General features: G+C 28.7%; 2 protein-coding genes across 5 annotated transcripts; both read right to left on the bottom strand.

Annotated features, from left to right (window-relative positions):
- Positions 1–138: 138 nt before the first annotated feature.
- On the bottom strand, positions 139–18,629 carry LOC123275058. 4 transcript variants are annotated; one of them, XM_044742963.1, is made up of 27 exons: positions 18,230–18,629; positions 15,847–16,029; positions 14,953–15,093; positions 14,548–14,583; positions 13,923–14,105; positions 13,709–13,852; positions 13,444–13,626; positions 13,220–13,351; positions 12,827–13,141; positions 12,585–12,767; positions 12,378–12,509; positions 11,957–12,271; positions 11,451–11,780; positions 11,048–11,368; positions 10,770–10,961; positions 5,568–5,699; positions 5,164–5,487; positions 4,876–5,064; positions 3,726–3,863; positions 3,354–3,470; positions 2,774–2,871; positions 2,484–2,700; positions 2,222–2,404; positions 2,020–2,160; positions 1,591–1,914; positions 1,345–1,527; positions 139–1,264 (listed from the first exon to the last, which is right to left on the bottom strand). In XM_044742963.1, the coding sequence occupies exons 1-27, from the start codon at positions 18,549–18,551 to the stop codon at positions 1,074–1,076; spliced, it is 5,349 nt and encodes a 1,782-aa protein (XP_044598898.1). In that variant the 5' UTR covers positions 18,552–18,629; the 3' UTR covers positions 139–1,073. The 4 variants fall into 4 exon arrangements, with proteins under 4 accessions (XP_044598898.1, XP_044598912.1, XP_044598904.1 ...); XM_044742977.1 differs by lacking the exon at positions 3,354–3,470 and having other exon boundaries at positions 18,230–18,628; XM_044742969.1 differs by lacking the exon at positions 14,548–14,583 and having other exon boundaries at positions 18,230–18,628.
- Positions 6,262–9,062, bottom strand: LOC123275096. The gene is made up of 4 exons (XM_044743020.1): positions 8,857–9,062; positions 7,410–7,778; positions 7,194–7,298; positions 6,262–7,158 (listed from the first exon to the last, which is right to left on the bottom strand). The coding sequence occupies exons 1-3, from the start codon at positions 8,939–8,941 to the stop codon at positions 7,264–7,266; spliced, it is 489 nt and encodes a 162-aa protein (XP_044598955.1). The 5' UTR covers positions 8,942–9,062; the 3' UTR covers positions 6,262–7,158; positions 7,194–7,263.
- Positions 18,630–18,756: the final 127 nt, after the last annotated feature.

The following is an 18,756-nucleotide window of genomic DNA, read 5'->3' as shown; positions in this document are numbered from 1 at the left end:
TTAATTATTGCAGCTCTCAATTGTATCTTATCTTATTCCTCTGTTGAACGCATACATCTTTGCGAAATGTACGTCGTTGGAACCGATATTATAAGAGATTAGAGTCACTTAAAAATTATAAATTAATAAATAAAATACTTAAAATTGGTCCAAAGGTTCCTTTGATTCTTTATTATAATATTCATTAGAATATATATCATGTATCATGAGGAATTGTGTGTACAGTAAAACGGAATAGATGAATATTCTTACTTTAATTACAGAGATCTTACCAAGAAGATTATAAATTCTCTTTAATGTGTATTTTATACAATTGGATAGGTGGAAATTTAAATGTATATATATAAATAAAACATTTAATGAACATCATAATAAGATAATAAGTGTATGTGTGATAATAAGTATGTAGTAATAACAATTATAAGATAACAATATCAGCAATAACTGTTTATATATTAGCAACAATTATTTATGTATAAAGTTATTATTTTACGCTATTAATAATCACAGCTGGACCTTTTTATTTACAATTTTCAATTATATATATTTTTTTTCGATACAAATTTAGAGACATACATGAAATTTATTCAACAATTTATGTGATATTATTAAAAGTAAAATAATTATACTGATAATAATAAAAAAAAAGAAAAAATTTTTAATTGAATTATCTAAACCGTAATAATAAGGTCCAACTGCAAAAGTTTTATTATTTATATTATAGTTATTTATATTAACAGAGTGGACAGTATATATAAATTAAACAATATTTATCGCTTAAAGTATTGTAATAAATATTTATAATGATTAATGACCTATTTAATTATGATCGTTATATTTAATATAGAGGTCAAATTACTTTACAGTAACTCTACTATTGTTTCAAAAAAAAAAAATGAGGACGTTTTATTGAATTACTTTATAGCGTAAAAATAATGATAATAATAATATTAATAATATGAATTAAAAATCCTGGGTATTGGAATATTATTCGTGTATTTGTTGCACGCGATACCAAATACTGCTGGCAAATATTATTTAAAATAATTTGTGATTATTAAATTAATACAATTTCACGCTTGTTTTGGATGTGGTGCTGGAGTAGGAGCTTGGTCTGATCGAAAACAAGACAAAAGAAAGCCTGTGTACAACGCAAACAAAATTGTGATTGCTAATAGCATATACATGTAGATATTTAATTCTGGTTGTCGGAACCTATTCTTCCTTAACCATTCAAGTACTTCATCTTCTTTATGAAGATCACCTGTAAGTTAATTTATCGATTAATTGTTGTATTTACTTATCTGAAGAAAATTATAAATTTGGTAACTTTATAATATCTACCTCGATAAATACTTGGAAATCTTTTACGGAAATATACAATAGCTGGTAATTTAGTTACACCCCATTTTCTAGCATATCGTGGATCCGCCATTTTCACAAACGTTATATCTAGATTATCTGTTTCTCCATCGATTGTTTCTAATTTTTTATCTACTTCTTCACTTTCTTTATGGTTATGTTCATCTGTAAATCATTTTATTAATAAATTATCACATTATTTTGTTAAAAAATATATATTATACTTACAGAAGAATACGGCTAAAAATTCATTTTCGTCAAGTAACTTATCAAGCATTTTTTTATTAACTTCTTCAATTTCATTTTTAATTTCAAATACGTCTTGTGATGTTAGCCAAGCAAGTATTTTATCTTCTTGAGTAAGATCACCATCATATATGATAGGTGTTTTTTTACGGAAGTATGTTAGTGATGGTAGGTTTATGATACCGTATTTTTCAGCTGCTTCTGGACTCGATATTTTTACAAAATCAATACCAAAAAGATCAGCTTCGCCGTCTATTTTTTCCAAAGCTTCCATTATTTCATCACATTCTGGACAATCTTCATCGTCTAATAACGGAAAAATGAATAAAAATCATTAATTAATTTATTTTTTCATTAATATAAGAAAATATTTTTTTAATTCCTAATGGATCAAACACAATATGCACTTACAGAAGAAAACTGCTAAGAAAGGTGATTCATCGAATAAACGTTCCAACATTCTCTCATTAACAGATTCGATTTCATCTGCTAATTCGCGATTATCGTCATCAATTAACCATTCCAATACAGATTCTTCACTTTGTAAATCACCTGAAAATAATATGTACGATATTTCAAGTTAAATAGATTTTCAGAAAATAATTAACCATACCTTCAAAGAGTAATGGATTGCCGTTTCTGAAATAGACTAACGCTGGAAATGTTCTAATTGAGTATCTTTTAGCCAATTGAGGGTCATGAATTTTAACCATTTGAATTCCAAAAACATCGCACTCATCATCTATTCGTTCCAATCCTTCCAAGATTTCATCACAAATGTGACAATTTAATTTATCTAAACAGAAACATATATCAAACTTAATTAATACTTACAATTGTAGTAATTTATATAGATATCTTCTGAAGTTATTTACAGAAATATACTGCTAGATATTGAGTATCTTCAACAGAAGCCTCTAACATTACTCGAGTTATCAATTCAATTCTGTCTTCAGTTCGTTGTGTAATGAGCCATTGCAGAACTTCTTCTTCTTCAGCTAGATCTCCTTCAAATACACTAGGTGTTTGAGATTCAAAGTAAACTAATACTGGAAAATCTGTTACACCATAGTCTTCAGCAATTTTATAGTCCTGCAAGGTAATCAAAGTAATCAAAATATTTTTTTTTTTTTTTTTTTTACATTTAGTATAATCATTTTCTTACTTGAGTTTTAACAAAAGTGATACCATGTCGATCACAATCATCGTCGATATTTTCCAATTCTTCAAGTATTCCAGCGCACTGCTCGCAATCGTCACTGTCTGTGAAATAACTTGTAAATTAAAGTGTCCCAATAATATGATAAATTAATCAATAGGCATGACAGAAAATAAGCAGATTTCTAATCCAAGAACTAAAAATTGTTTTAACAATCTCATTTAAATTTATACAAACAATGAGATAAATAATTGCTAGTCATAAGTCAATAGTTTGGAAGTAAATAAAATAATAAAAAATAAATAAATTTAAAAATAAGGATATAATTGCATTCCTGGCGGGTCCTCAGTGTCTTCTTGTGTGCTAGTAAAAATGTAATTTGTTATATGTGATTAAAGTGCAGGAGAAAAACATTAACTGTAAATGTTAATTTATTATATTATTATAAAAATTAATTTAGGAATAATTTGTTAAGTGTAATTGGGATAACTAGATAAAACTATTGAAATGATAGTACACATATAGGGGTTAAAAAGCAAACAATTGAGAATAATATGAGTTGCGACTGCATCATAATTGGTGGTACCATCAGCTTCTTCTGGTACTTCGGCTTGTTCAGTAGTCTTGACCTCCTGGTGATGTTTGTGCCGCATCTGCTTACGGAACGTTTTGGATTGGCACATGTCACAAAGCGTTCTGTTCCCTACGGCAGCATTAGTACACGTCAGCTTGAGAGAGAGAAGAAGATAGGTAGACAAAAGAGACGGTTTAAGACAAAAAAAAAAGGCGCGATTAGCTGAGGCTGTTACATGCAACAAGCAGAAGCATTCGATATTATAAATTATTATTTATTCTTTTTTTTATTTAATCACTTTAGCTTTTAAATTTTTTTTTTAATTTTCAAAAAGGATTCAGGAGATAATAGGGTCAACTTCTGGTTACTTTAAACAAAACTTACAGAAGTATACGGCTAGTGATGAGGATTCGCGGATAAGATGAAGAAGATCTTCACCTTCCAATGCTTCTATCATTTCTCCAGATGGATCTTTTTGTGTCATTAACCATTGGAGAATTGCATTTTCATCATACAAGTCACCTGTTTTTTTTTAAATAAAGAAGAAAATTTAGAGAAATCAATTATCACAGAAAACTTTAAGGGGTCATTCTGGTTTGTAACTTTCAAAAAAAAATAGTATACACTCCACGGGAAGTAAATAAAAAAGCCTCAGATCACATGTTTTTTTACCTTGGCTTCGCCTCGGCCAACAATTACATGTGATCTGAGACATTTCTTACTTTACTTCCCTAGGTGTATAATATACTATTTTACTTCTTTCGAAAGTTCATACATCTAAAAGTATTGTGTTTAAATTTCTAAGTAATCGGACCTCTGAAAATTCATTAAATCATTATTTTACGATGTCTATGTGGATGTTCGAGTGGAAAAAAATTAAATTTTCAAAAAGGCTGAAGGGATTTTGTATGGAACCGGCATCGCTGATTGACTTTAGGTAAGATTTTTTTTTTTTGAAACTTCAAACGCGTTTATCTCAGAACTATTATATGTTTTTCTGGTTGACGAATATAATATCTCCAAAATCACTAACCCGATTTTAATGAAATTTAAACCACATATTCTACATAGTAGTAATTATTGCATCTACAACCAAATCAAAATTTTTATTTTTACTATTGTTTAAGACTAAAAACTGTGAAAAAAAGTATCATTTTTTTGTTTCAAATATCAACTATTTAATTTTTTATCAATAAATATTAATCTCTGTAGCTGTTGCAATAACTATTTATAAATTGAATGTAAATAATTTTGTATTCGTGTTTTAGATGAGCCGTTATCAAATTATCATGTACGTTAGCAACATACCAACTTTTGGAAGAGCTCCGTTCACCCGTTGTTTGTTCATACAAAAAATAAAAACAAAAATAGATTTATAATAAAAATAGATTTTTTGCGTTATTCAAAGGTGTATTTGTTGAGCTGAATAAATTTAATATTAATATCTACAATAGTTTATGTGTAAAAAAATGATGAATATTGGCTTTTTTCGAGCACCGAAACCAAAATGACCCCTCAAACAAAAATAATTTACCTGCATAAATAACCGGTTCCTTAGATCCCATTCTAAAGAATAATATTGCAGGTAATGCAAATACTCCATATTCTTTAGCTAATTGTTTATCGTCAATTTTAACAAAATTAATTCCAGCATGATCCGCTTCATCGTCAATGTGCTCTATTTCACTCAGTACCTTACTGCATTGTTTGCAATCTTTGCTGTCTATCTAACAAACACTCGTTAGATTATTATTAACGAAAATAAAATATATTTATAAAAAACTAAATTATATTATATAAATAGATTATATTTTTGACTCACAAAAAAATACTGCTACGTAATCAGATGCTTGTCGGATTTTATGGAACATTTTTTTGTTTATTCGTTCGATATGATCCGTTAGTTCCATGTTCTCTGGATTTGTCAACCAATCAAGTATTTCTTCTTCATCGTCTATATCCCCATCGTAATTAATGTACTTTCCTTTGCGAAAGTAAGTAATACCAGGAGGATTTCTGTATCCATATTTCTTAGCCATCAAACGATCGCCCATTTGAACTATTTTTATTCCATATTCAGAAGCTTCGTCATCAATCAGTTCAATGTGTCTCAATACACGAGGACTCTCAGGATCTTCTTCTTTATCTAAAAAAAATTATGGGTATTTATAAAAAATAGTTTAGATATTAAATTTTAATAAAAAAAAAAAAAAAGCTTTTACTTACAAAATACAACCGCTAAAAATTCTTTGGTTTCAATATATTTTGTCAATTGTTCACGATCTATTTTTTCAATACTTGCGTCATTTCTTTGCTTTACCATCCACTCTAACACTTCCGATTCATCCAAAATATTACCTAGCGATTATAAAAATTAATAATCACATAATTAATGATAAACCTACTATTCAAACCATCACAAACTAAAATACATGCGAATTTATTTTAATTCACTGCACAAATATCTATATACATATATTAAATATATATGTATTGATGTTATTAATTAAAAATGCAACAATTATAATGTATAATTAAATAAAACAAATAAAAAAATAATATTTTATAATTAAATAAATAAAAATTATTCAGTAATTATAAAAAAAAAAAAAAAATGACGGTCTCGACGCCAAATATAGCAACTTGATTTATAAAATTTATTATTTATAAATTATTATTATTTAAATATGAGTAATTTTTAGTCAGAACGGTTTTATTAAAAAAAAAAAATTGCTGCCAAAATTGACGGCGGGACCGTTCTGGAATGGCTATAGATTAAGCTAATTAAAAATTTTTTTTAAACAATTAATTGTTTAAATTACTATTTTAATATAATACGTACATACCCCTATTTATTTAATAATTATCCCTCAAATCGATGTCTTAAGGAAAGTATCGTAATAATGACAAAGCTAGACTATAAATTAAGAAACAGTTTTTTTTATTTTAACCTATCGATTTTCCTCCGTACATGATTTTATACAATTTATAATAATAAATTATAGTTACATAATTTATAGATAGATTTCAAGATATTTTTTGGTACATATTTTATTTAAGAGAAGTGAGGCGAATGACACCAAGAAAATTTCAGATTTTTAAAATCTCAATTGAGTCTGAGATGATTCGAGATATTCGGTCTAAAATAAGAATTGATAAAAATATTCTTCTTCATTACTTCTGATCTGAAAAATTAGTGTCTCTTTCACCCTACTTTACCCTTATAATTGATTAAGTCGTTGATTAAAATTAATAAAGAAAATCGCAAAAAAAAAAAAAAATCGAAGAACTTGTGTAGATTTTAACTATTAAGTAATGTTATTTTTCAATATAGTTATTATTTAATATTTTTTGTTTTATATATTAAAAAATAATTTGGCAATACATACATTTAATTGTGAAAACAGAAATGCGATTGAACGTACAATTGAAATTACATAAAAGTTAAAGAAGTTAAATAATACGAAATAAATTATTTAATGGATTAATTATACGTGCACTTAATAATAAATACGATAAACGTTCAATAATTATTAATAATGACTAAATGATTTTCGATCAATGATTGATTTAAGTAAATAATAACCGGAAATAAATTATCATTAAAAAGTTTAAAAATAAGGATTTGTCTGAGAAAAATAAAACCGATTGAATAAAATCTACGTTATTAGTAATTAAAATTCTAATTGATATTTTCCACGTTATTTAAATAAATAAATAAAATAGTCTAAAAGACAAATGATGTCTATAACTATGCAGAGAATGGCAGTGAAGATGATGAGTACGATGACATGGTTGATTTTTTATGATAATGTGTTTGTTGATTTGACATCGTCTGACGTACACTGTCACACTTGGGTCTCTCCTTTCTTGCAGAATATTTGTATCCATCACGATCTTTTCCGTCTGGTCAGCTAACACTTCAAACCTTCATCAGATAGGGAATTCCCGCGACAACTGTAAAACCGGATAGAATAACTTTATTCTCTCAATTTTAATTTGTTTCGATTCTTAATATTTTTTAATTTTTTGATTTGTTGATCTGAATATACTCGTTTAAATATTTACCACTTCCGAAAAATCCTCTTTTCGGTTTAGCAACTTTGTTGGGTTGACTTGATGATTTCTTCTCTTCCTTCTCCGTCCCAATTTTAGCATTTTTTTTGCTCTCCTTAGCAGTCAATTTGTTAATTGGCTTGAGCTGAGGTGCTGCTGTTGTTGTTGTTGACGCACCAGAAGAAGTTGAAGTCTTTGATGTTGAGGAAGTTGATGATAACTTGTTACCAATCTGTTTTTTGGATGATTGTGGAACGCGGCTGACCTTGGCGACCTTGGTACCGCGATTCAGATTAGCAGGACAGCACTGGTAAGGCTCATAGGAGGGTATTGTGGGTTTCGCGTTTTTACCACCCATTCCGATGTAGAAACAGCCGTCGCCTGTCGGTAAGCAAATAATCGTGTCAGACAACATAATAATGCCCGTTCTTTTATATTTTTAACGTTAACGAGAATATGGGAAATTTTTTAGTTGTATTAATTAAGAGCAATATTGTTAGGCTAATAAATTAAACAGATAACGTGCGCGTAAATTTCATTCTGAAATTATTATACTTAATTTAAAAATTTAGTTAATAGTACGATTGCTACTGATATTATTTTTAAATTGTTAGATTAATGAGTTAAAATACAATATTTTAGTTACTTTTATTTTTTTAAATGCAATCTTTCAGCAATCAATGAAATTTCAATTGTAATAATTATTTTTTACTTGTTCACTGATAACTGGTATTTATTTAACAATTACTTTTAATGCTTATTTAGAGGATTAAATGCAAAGCGGAAAAATTATTTTTTTAAATGCAATTGAAATATATTATCTATAACACATTATAATAAATAATTTCTTCGTACTATGTGTAAATATTAAATAATAAAATAATTGAAAATTGAGTTAATCTTACCGGTAATTGAAAATAGTGAAACATGCTGTTAAAATAAATTTATGTAACTGATAACTTGATTAAGATAAATTCAAACGGCAAAATATTATAAAAGCGATTATTTATCAGTTAAAGTAAAAGCAAATGTTGAAAGGCTATAACTTAACTTAAAATGCCAAAAATAGGATATCAGCTGTTATTAATAGTGTAATGCGCGTTTAATGCAAGAGTTACACGCTTGTCAAAATACTAAATTGGAAAAAAAAAAAACTAAAGTTATAATTTAAATGCAAACGCCTCCAGACCAGCTTATGTCTGCAAAAAATCGTAAACGCCGTTGATATGTGATAATAAAGAATGAAAATAACAAGCCGTACAAGGGTGCGTCAACGGGTATGTATAGTTGTTGACGCTTAAAAAAATAAAGATCGCCAGGATATCTATTCCTACTATGCGTAAAACTAACTAGAATTGAAAAAAAAAATTTTTTGAAAAAAAAAAGCCAATTCGGCACGCATCAAACTTATGATTCGTTGAATATCTATTCCTCGACTGCTATCAATCCAAATTAATACCTACTATAATTGGCGATCTCGCTGATATTAACATAACTTTATAATTATTTTCTATGCATAGGTCTGGATTTTTTGTTATGTACATATACGTATATATATATATAGATATTTTTTTTTAATGCATTGGCCATATCCAGAGTTATTATTTTTTGAAGAAATTTCATTCCAAATCTTTACAGTTGCGATTCAGGTAATCTTGTTGTGATTTTTACCTTTGTCATTACTTTTCTTCATATTTCTGCTAGGCTTTTTTTTTACATCAATATTATTATCTTCACCACTCATGTTGGCATCATCATCATTATCATTATCATCATCATCATCGTCGTTATCGTTTTCATTTTCAGAACGATCATCATCGTCGTCATTATTATCATTATTATCATTATCATCATCATCATCATCATCATAATCGTCGTTATCGTTTTCATTTCCAGTACGATCATCATCGTCGTCATTATCATTATCATTATCATCATCATCATCATCATCATCATCATCATCATCATCATAATCATCATCATCATCATCATCATCATCATCATCATCATCATCATCATCATCATCATCATCACCATCATCATCATTGTCGTCATCGTCATTCTCACTATCATTACCTGTGTACCAAGAGTATGAGATGTCATGATCAAAACCACGTATACGCGAACTAATCTGTATCTAATAATTAGTGTTAACTATTAAATTTAAATCGCGACAAATAATTATTATTTTAAGAAATAGAATTTTCCCTAGATTAGCCGCTGGAGGTGTAGCCCATACACAATTAAATTTAATGTAGCTTTATAATATTTATCAATTTATTAATTTAATTCTTATTTTTTCTTAGTAAGCAAGATAATAATGCGCTAATAGTTCGAATTGTTAATCATGCGAGAGACAGAGAAATAAATTAAAAAAAAAATATATATTAAGATTTCAATAAATTTTAGAGCAGTCATTGATTTAAAGTACATTAATTGTAAGTTTAATGATTATTATTATTAATTCTATTGCGCAATTTACCAGTATTAGAATACGAAAAAAGGATGTTCAACATAATTAAGGATTACACGAAAATTTTGTCCACCCATCAGTCGGGATTTAAAAAAAATATTTTATACATTACACATCAAACTTATTAAACAATAAACATAAAAGGAATTTATATTTCTGTAAAAATATAGTACTTATTCAGTAATAACACTAAAATGTTAGTTGATATTTTGATTGAAACTGATTAAATATTATCAAATCAAATAAAATACTTTGATTAATTTGATAAAATAAAAAAATAAAAATAAATGCTTTTAATTAATTAAGTAGCAATAAATTTGTATAGACATAAAATATAATATAGAGTTCAAAAAGAAAGTATAAGATAAATCCGCAAGTAAATTATAAAGATGGGGATCGCGCACGTCTGGGCACTATCGCTTTTTCATTTTTTTTGTAATTATAAGCCGATATATCAGTTACTATCGATATTAAAGTCACAAAGAACAGTACACCCGTAATAATAATCATCATTCTAGATGTTTCCTTACTTTTTTGTTCGATTAGCCATTCCAGAACTTTGTCCTCGTTCTTAAGATTACCTATAAAAGTCAGACACACGCACACATTTATAGAATAATTTTTAAATTATCTATCTGAAAACGTTTCTATTTTACGTTTATATTTTATTTTAAAATATAAATAGTTCCAATAATAATTTTATTTTTAATCAAGTACCAAATTCTGTTAATAAAACGAATTTTTTATTTTTTAGCAAGTAGTCCAAAATGTGATGAATTAACACAATTTATTTTTTGATAAAAGTTAAAAATTTTGTGCTCTTACTTTAATTAGTGAAATAATAAATTTCACTCGTAAATTATATTTTATTTTTTATAAAATAAAATTGTAACTCTTACCGTCATACATAATGGGAACTCCAGTTTCGTAATAAACAAGAGCAGGAAATGAGAAAATTCCAATTTCAGCAGCTAATTTAGCGTCTTTTGATTTGACAAATTGAATTCCATATTTATCAGTATCATCGTCAATTGTCTCAAGTTCTTCTAATATTTGATGACACGTACTACATTTTTTTTCATCATCATCATCTTTAAATAAAATATTCATTTAATAAAAATTGTATAAGCGTTTAATACATATTATACGCAAAATAATAAAACAAATTGTTTCTTACAAAATAAGACTGCTAGATGCTCAACATCATTGATTAAAACTTGGAGTGTTTTACGATCAACACTTTCAATAACATCTGGTGTAGAATGACGAAGTTGTAAAATCCATTCAAGAATAGACTCTTCATGCATCATATCTCCAGTGTAAATTTGCCGGAATTTATGACGATAAAAAGCAAGTGCTGGTAATCCAGGAAGATCGTATTCTTTTTCGATATTATCATCAGAAATTTTAACAAAATCAATATCTTCTTCTTCGCATTCGTCATCAATATTTTCAAGCTCTTGGAGAATTTTCTGACTTTTTTTGTCACCCTCTTTATCTGCACAATTAAAATCAATGTAATTAATTGTATGATTAAAATTTGAATTAGTCTTAGGCTCTGAATTTATAATAAAACTTACAAAAGAAGACAACAACGTGATCATTTTCTTCGAGAATATTTTCCAACATTTTAATATTGACTTCTTCTATTTTACCAGGTATTTCAAGTGTATTTTCATCAGTAAGCCAAGAAAGTACTTCATCTTCATCTTCAACATCACCTTCATAAATTAATGGTTCTTTATTTCTGAAGAAAGCTAATGCTGGTAATTTTTTAATATTATGTTTTTTAGCTATTCCTGTATCTTCAGTTGTCACAAAAATGATGCCTGTTTCATCGAGTTCATCATCAATGTTTTCTAATTCTTTTAAAACAGTTTCACATTCATCGCCTTCATCGCAATTGCCAGCTAAACAATGATAAGAATAAATTTTATTTATTGGTATTAAAAAAGTACACACACACACACACACACACACACACACACACACACACACACACACACACACACACACACACACACACACAATTATAAGTGGGATCATATTAATATTTAATTGAGATTTTAAATAAAAAAATACTTGCTGAAATAAACAACGACGTATTCATGTTCATCTATGAGCCCAGACAGGATTTCATCAGTAACTTCTTCGATAGTGGCAGTTTTTTTTTGCTCGACTAACCATTGAAGCACCTCATCTTCATTGAGTAGATCACCTTCGTAGATGGCAGGAATTTTGTCTTCGAAATATACCAAAGTGGGAAGATGATCGATACCATAGTCTTTGGCTTCGGCTGCATTGTCAATACGAATCATAACGATTTCTTCTTTTTCGAGATCGTCATCGATATTCTCCAGTTCATTTAAAATCCTTATGTTCTGCTTGTCGTCTTTTTCATCTAGGGTACCAGGATGAAGTGAATGAAGATGAACCTTGATGATGATGATTATTATAACTAAACCGACGTGATGTCAATAATATGACTTACATCGGAATTTACTTACAAAATAATACGGCGAGGAAGGGTTGTTTCTCAATCAGTTTCTCCATCATTTCATCAGTCACCTCGGGAATTTCACGGTGTTTTTTTTGGTGCAGTAGCCAGCCAAGAAGTTGATCTTCGTTCATCAGGTCACCTACAATTTATTTTTAATATTTTAAATAAAAGAAGATAAAAAAAATATTTATTACTTCATTAAAAATGTGTCTACCATCATAAATATGCGGTATTCCTTTCTCGAATAGAACAAGAACAGGGAGGTTGTCAAGACCATACTCTTTAGCTTCTTCATCGTCATCTATTTTAACAAATGCAATGTCGTGCTGATCACAATCATCGTCAATGTTCTCTAATTCAGCTAATACTTTTTGACTTTTCTTCTGATCTTTGTCATCTTAAAAATAAATAATAATTAGCATATTAAATAAGTAAATATTCAAATTAAATACTTACAAAATAAAACAGCAACATGTGGCATTTTTTCAATGACCATATCAAGCATTTCATCAGTAATGTCTTCAATTTGATCGGACGCTTGTTGATCATCTAACCATTTTAGAACTTTTTGCTCGTCTTCAAGATTACCCTCATATATAGTTGGAATACCTTTCTCAAAGTAAATCAATGCTGGCATTTTATCGATTCCGTACTCTTTAGCTTCTTCAGCGTTGTCAATTTTTACAAAAACAACGCCAAGTTGATCACACTCATCATCAATATTTTCTAATTCATTTAAAACTCTTTGAGATTTACGGTCGTTATTGTCGTCTATAATTATCATTTTCATCATTAATAAATTTAAATTTATATATACATATATATTTGTACTAAAAGTGAATTACTTACAAAACAGTACAGCAATAGTCTTGCCTTCTTTTACCAAACGATCAAGCATTTCATCGGTAACATCTTCGATTTCATCTTTTTCTAATTGAGACAACAACCATTCAAGTATTTCATCTTCATTCTCAACATCGCCTATAGAAAATAAAATCATAAGTTGTAAATATTATTAGAGAGCAATTAAAATAAAAATATGAATTTAATTGAACGCAATAAAAATGACTCACCATCATAAACATTTGGAATTTGTTTTTCAAAATAAACAATTGCTGGAACAGAATCAATTCCGAAATCTTTAGCCGCTTTAACATCATCTATTTTAACAAATTGAATTCCATGTTTATCTAAATCATCATCTATTTTTTCTAGTTCTGCAAGCACTTGCATTGAATCGTCATCCCCATGATCATCTACGTCAACAGAAATAATTATTTTTAGCTTAAATTTATATACTTGTAAGATACATAATCACTATAATTTATATTAACTTACAAAAAAGAACAACAAGATTATCCATATTTCCAATCAAAGTATTGAGAGTTTTAGCAGTTACGTCTTCAATTACATCTTCTTCGTCACCAGTACTCTTGTTTGATACTAACCATTCTAAAACATCTTCTTCTTTGCTTAGTTCGTCTGCAATACATTTTCATTTTTATTAATCTCAATATGTGTTATTGCATTCAAATGATTTAAATGCACTTACGTTCATAAATAATGGGTATCTGATGACGGTAGTAAACTAATTTCGGCAACGGCCCTAAATTATACTCCTCCGCAAGTTCTTCATCAGCGATTTTAACGAAACCAATACCCAACTGATCAGCTTCATCATCGATATTCTCTAATTCCATTAGAGCTTTTGCACATTTTTTGCAGTCTGGCTTGTCTGTCCCATTTTAAATCAAAATAATGTTAAAGTTACATTTATTTTATATTTTTATTCAAGAATTTGAAAGTATATTTTATAATTTAAAAAAAAATAGTTATGATTTAATTGAAAAATTTTCTTATAATTTTTGAAAAAAAAAAAAGATAGATTCGTACTTTCATATTCTTAATAATTTTTTTATTTTTATCTAATTGTAGTTAGTCTACTGGATCAAAAAAATGTAAATTAAATCACTCTGCTATACAAGGGTATAAATGGAAAAAAGCGTTTTAAAATAAAATTATATATTATTTACAAATGTCGAGTTGTTTTTAGTAGAAAGGACTGTTTATTTCTACTTGGTTTCTACGTTTTTTTTTTTCTAATTACTTTTTTTCTACAAATGTTGGAAGGCATTTTAATGAATCAATAGATGCCTATTTTTAGAGTGTGTACTTACTAGAACTAGCACCAGCACACCGCTCCGAATCTGGACCTATTCATATCGACACACATAGAAAAAAAAATCTTCTTTTTCCTTATTGCAATAATAATTATATGTACAATTAAAACAGACGTCAAGCCAACTGCTTTATTAATATAAGTCTTGAATAAATTATTTAAAATAAAAATATGTACAATAAAAATAACAACATAAAATTTGTTTGTATAAAATCAATAAATTTAGCATGCAAAATTTGAAAATATAAAATTGAATCAAAACAATAAATATTTTGAATGAACTTTTAAAGATTGCTTATATACAAAAGCTGAAAATGTATAACTTGATTTTTTTTATTTTCTTTTAAATAAAAAATACTTAAGAATTGAAAAATAAATTATGTACAAGTAAAAAAAAACTTACAAAACAGTACGGCTACAAATTCAGTGTCTTCAACAATTTTATTGAGAATTTTTGCATTTACTTCCTCAATTCGATCAGGCAAATCCATAGCTTCAAGACTTGTGAGGAAATCTAAGACACCTTCTTCGTCCATCAGGTCACCTATTTAATTGTCGAAAAAAAAAATTAATTTTTATTTCATTATTATTTACAAGTCTAATATAAAATTTTAGTAACATTTCAAGTTATAATATATATTTTTCCTTATTATTTAAAATACCTTGACCAAAAAAGTATATTAATGATAATATATTGGATCTATGTGTTTTGACTTACATTCAAGGTAATTTCAAAATAATTATTTTGTAATAATTTTAAATGTAATAGTTTAAAATTTAATTAACTGTTTTAATTTCTATTTGTTCACATAGATGTCTGACGATATCAAGACAATGCTGAGAAAACGTTGCATATTTGAATAAAGAAGAAAAATACATATTATTATTGGTATTTGATACTTTAATATCATAAATGTTTATTTAACTTCATTTATTACTTATATTATTATTATTATAGTTGCTCTTTCTATAATATATATTTAAATTTTATTGAATATTTCTTTTTATTTATTTATTTATAGAATGTAAAATGATTCTAGGTCAAATGACTTGTGATTCTCGTATGCCTGACAAGGTTACTGCTTCGGCGAGATTCCAATAAAAATTTCTGGCGAACTAGTGTAACCCGCCTCCACAAAGGTCCAATCGTTGAGGTTGCATTGTTGAGAGACAACATCATACAATAAAGTTTATCTTTCAATGTCTGACTAATCGCAACCTCAACTAATACTAATACTAATTATAATTATGATATCACGTATATCTATAATTATAATTTAGTAAATAAAATACTCACCCTCATAAATAATTGGTTCTTTTTCCCGGAAATATGTAAGTGCTGGAAAATTCTTGATCCCATATTGCTTAGCTAGTCGTTTATCATTAATCTTTACAAAATCAACTCCAAATGTGTCGGTATCATCGTCTATTTTTTCGAGTTCAGCTAAAACTTTATCACACGTAACGCAACTTCTTGCATCTGTAAAAAAATAAACAAACCATTCAATTTATAGATAAATTTATTATTAAATGAATTACACATAATACTAACATAGAATATAATAATGTTTTAATCTTTAAACTTAAACATAAAAAGTAATTAATCTTATTTTGCAAGCACTGCCAAGCGGCAGCGGGTATACCGTCGTTAATTGTAAGCTAAAAAAGCTCGTCAACAAATCTTCAGTCACTAATGCGTGTATCTAGTGATAGACTATGTTACATCATTTCGACCTTGCTTTTCAATTAGTCTACGACGATACTTTGAAAATAATTTCGTAATTTCAGAAATCAATACTCGATTAAATATTGAAAAGTTTACCAACAAAACCGCACTGAGAAATTTTATTCAACTTTTATGATGAAATATTCAACTCGGATTATAATTGCATACATTTACATGATCTCATTAGAGCGGCCAAGTACAAGAAGACAATTTTGAATACAATAGTCTGCTTAAAAAGCCAAGGAGTTCCCTGATTGTACGCTTAGTATTTGTTAGCATTGATTGGTAGGTATTGAATTACCAGTCTCAAAATTGATACCATCGAATCAATGAAAATGGCAGATTGTTTGAGAAGAAATAATCTCAAGTATTTCGATGAAAATTTTTAGGGAACAGAAGACTTTAATTATTTTGGTAATAAATTATATATTACTTAAAATCTTATCTATTAACTGTGGAGAATAGCGTAGCGTAGTTTTCTTTGCTTGCATGCCCGCCAATTTAGGCGATGTCGTTACTGAGAATAGAGCAGTGAAATAAGTTTAGAGGGAGTTGTGAGAGAGAAAGGTAAAGAGTAAAAAAGACGACAGAGTTAAACAGATAGTAGAGTTAAAGAGGGGATCACTCTCGTCCATTCAAGCAATTTTTAACTACTTATATTCTTCTTTTCTTTACTAGCATCGTCATCATAATTACTTTCTTTCTGTTATGATTTCTTCATTTTGATATTCTTCCTCATTATAACTTATTTTATTTTATTTATCTATTTAGAATTACTTATTCTCACGCATACGTTATTTATTATTTAAAATATCACTTACAGGCTTACATTAATGTCTGCTGGAAGTGTATATGAATGTCTATCATCATAAAATATATTTTGTAGTTAGAGTTTTAATTTTGAAATAACATCTGATATATATTTCTGTTTTCATCTCTACGCTGATAATTTAACGAACAAGCTTTAACGTTTGACATTATGATTAAATAATTTTTACGATTGCAAACAGTTTTAACCTCGGATTTTTTTATAATCCTACACCAGTTTACTATTAATAAAAAAAAAAAACGTATGTAATACAGACGAACGAAAAAAAAAAAAAAGAAGAAGACATTTTTAGATACTTCTTTCAACGCGTCTGGTAACTTGAGGAGCCTATACTACGGACGTGACAAGTTCAACAAATTATTATATTGTAATAGCAGTTTCAAAATTTCTTCATTCCATATAACTTAATCGTTAGATATTAATAAAATAAGTAAATAAACAAGTAATAACAGATAAATTAAAAAAAAAAAAGTAACGCAGTTCGAAACAAGTTAAACCTAAAACTTTTAGTCCGGGGGCCGATGACTTTTATTTTATTTCTAATTATTGGGTTTCAGGTGGGTTGCAACCTGTTGCGGGAGATCGTATTGTCGTCGCGATGTTTTCCGGACAGAACCCAATCATCTTCCGAGGTGTACAAAACGATTATTTGGAGAGGGAAAGTATAACGTCGTACTGTGCCAAAATAACTTGGGTACGTATTCTAAAAGCGGTGCAGGCCATCACGTCGATCGAAGACTACCGCGTCTAGTGAGTGTTCTGATTTAACCAACTCCCCTTTGCTTCTAACAAATCTTACTCACTAGCAAGAGACCCAGCGGATTATGATCATGATGATCATGATAATTATCTAGTCAGAACACTAAATTTGTTGGATACTGAATTGCTATAAGAGCATCAGAAGAATAAATGTTTAAGCAAAAATACAGTCTAAAAATGAAAGGTCATGTAAAAGAAGATAAGATGATACGATAAAAAACATAAAAATAGTCTGCAAGAACATTCGGGTATCGTCTTTGAGATTTAGTTACGCAACCATAACCGCATGTTTGCCATCACGTGTACTTTCTGTTCTAGGGTGAAAGACACAAAACCTTACAACGTATTACACAAACGATGACTTACACCAGTAAACAGCAACAAAGTCCTTCTCTTGAAGAAGACGTTCGAGCTGTTTAGTAGTAACCTCTTCTATCACCGGCTCAACTTCTTTTTGATGATGTCCTGGTGATGATGATGATGATGATCCTGTTGGTGATGAAGAAGTCTTTCCACTGCGCGTAACACTAGGTTCGTCCTGGCGCACATTCTTAGCTCCGTGTACGCCGTAATTTCCGTTAGATATAATCACCAAGACACCGAGAAGAAGAAGAAAAAATACACTCGGCCTCGGCATCACTGTGCGCCAGTATCGGCACCCCGTCGAACCGTCGTTCGTCTTCGACATTACCGCACTGACTGCGACAGTTATTTTTGATTTTATAACAGCGTCCGCCCTAGCTAGCTGAGTATAACGATGATCATGATGATGACGATGATGATGATGATGATGATGAGCTCGTGGATCCAAAGCGCCGCCGCAGACAAAATACCCTGAAGAAGGGGCAGTCAAATTCTGGATGACGGTAGTCGAAAATTTTTAAACATCGCTC

This window comes from Cotesia glomerata, linkage group LG1, assembly GCF_020080835.1.
Source record: "Cotesia glomerata isolate CgM1 linkage group LG1, MPM_Cglom_v2.3, whole genome shotgun sequence".
NCBI classification, from domain to species: Eukaryota; Metazoa; Arthropoda; class Insecta; order Hymenoptera; family Braconidae; genus Cotesia; species Cotesia glomerata.
The sequence above is the reverse complement of the archived record's forward strand: the minus strand, read 5'-3'. Positions and strand labels throughout refer to the sequence as shown.

Excerpts from the sequence above, each read along its gene's own strand:
- LOC123275096 (XM_044743020.1), bottom strand. The coding sequence starts at position 8,941 with ATGTACATAACAAAAAATCCAGACCTATGCATAGAAAATAATTATAAA. Across the intron at positions 7,779-8,856 it reads GAGATCGCCAATTATAGTAG|GCGACGGCTGTTTCTACATC; the intron begins GTATTAATTTGG and ends GCTTACCGACAG. Across the intron at positions 7,299-7,409 it reads AAGAGGATTTTTCGGAAGTG|TTGTCGCGGGAATTCCCTAT; the intron begins GTAAATATTTAA and ends CCGGTTTTACAG.
- LOC123275058 (XM_044742963.1), bottom strand. The coding sequence starts at position 18,551 with ATGTCGAAGACGAACGACGGTTCGACGGGGTGCCGATACTGGCGCACA. Across the intron at positions 2,405-2,483 it reads ATATCTAGCAGTATATTTCT|ATAAATTAAATTGTCACATT; the intron begins GTAAATAACTTC and ends GTTTCTGTTTAG. Across the intron at positions 1,915-2,019 it reads TTTCTTAGCAGTTTTCTTCT|ACGATGAAGATTGTCCAGAA; the intron begins GTAAGTGCATAT and ends TTCCGTTATTAG.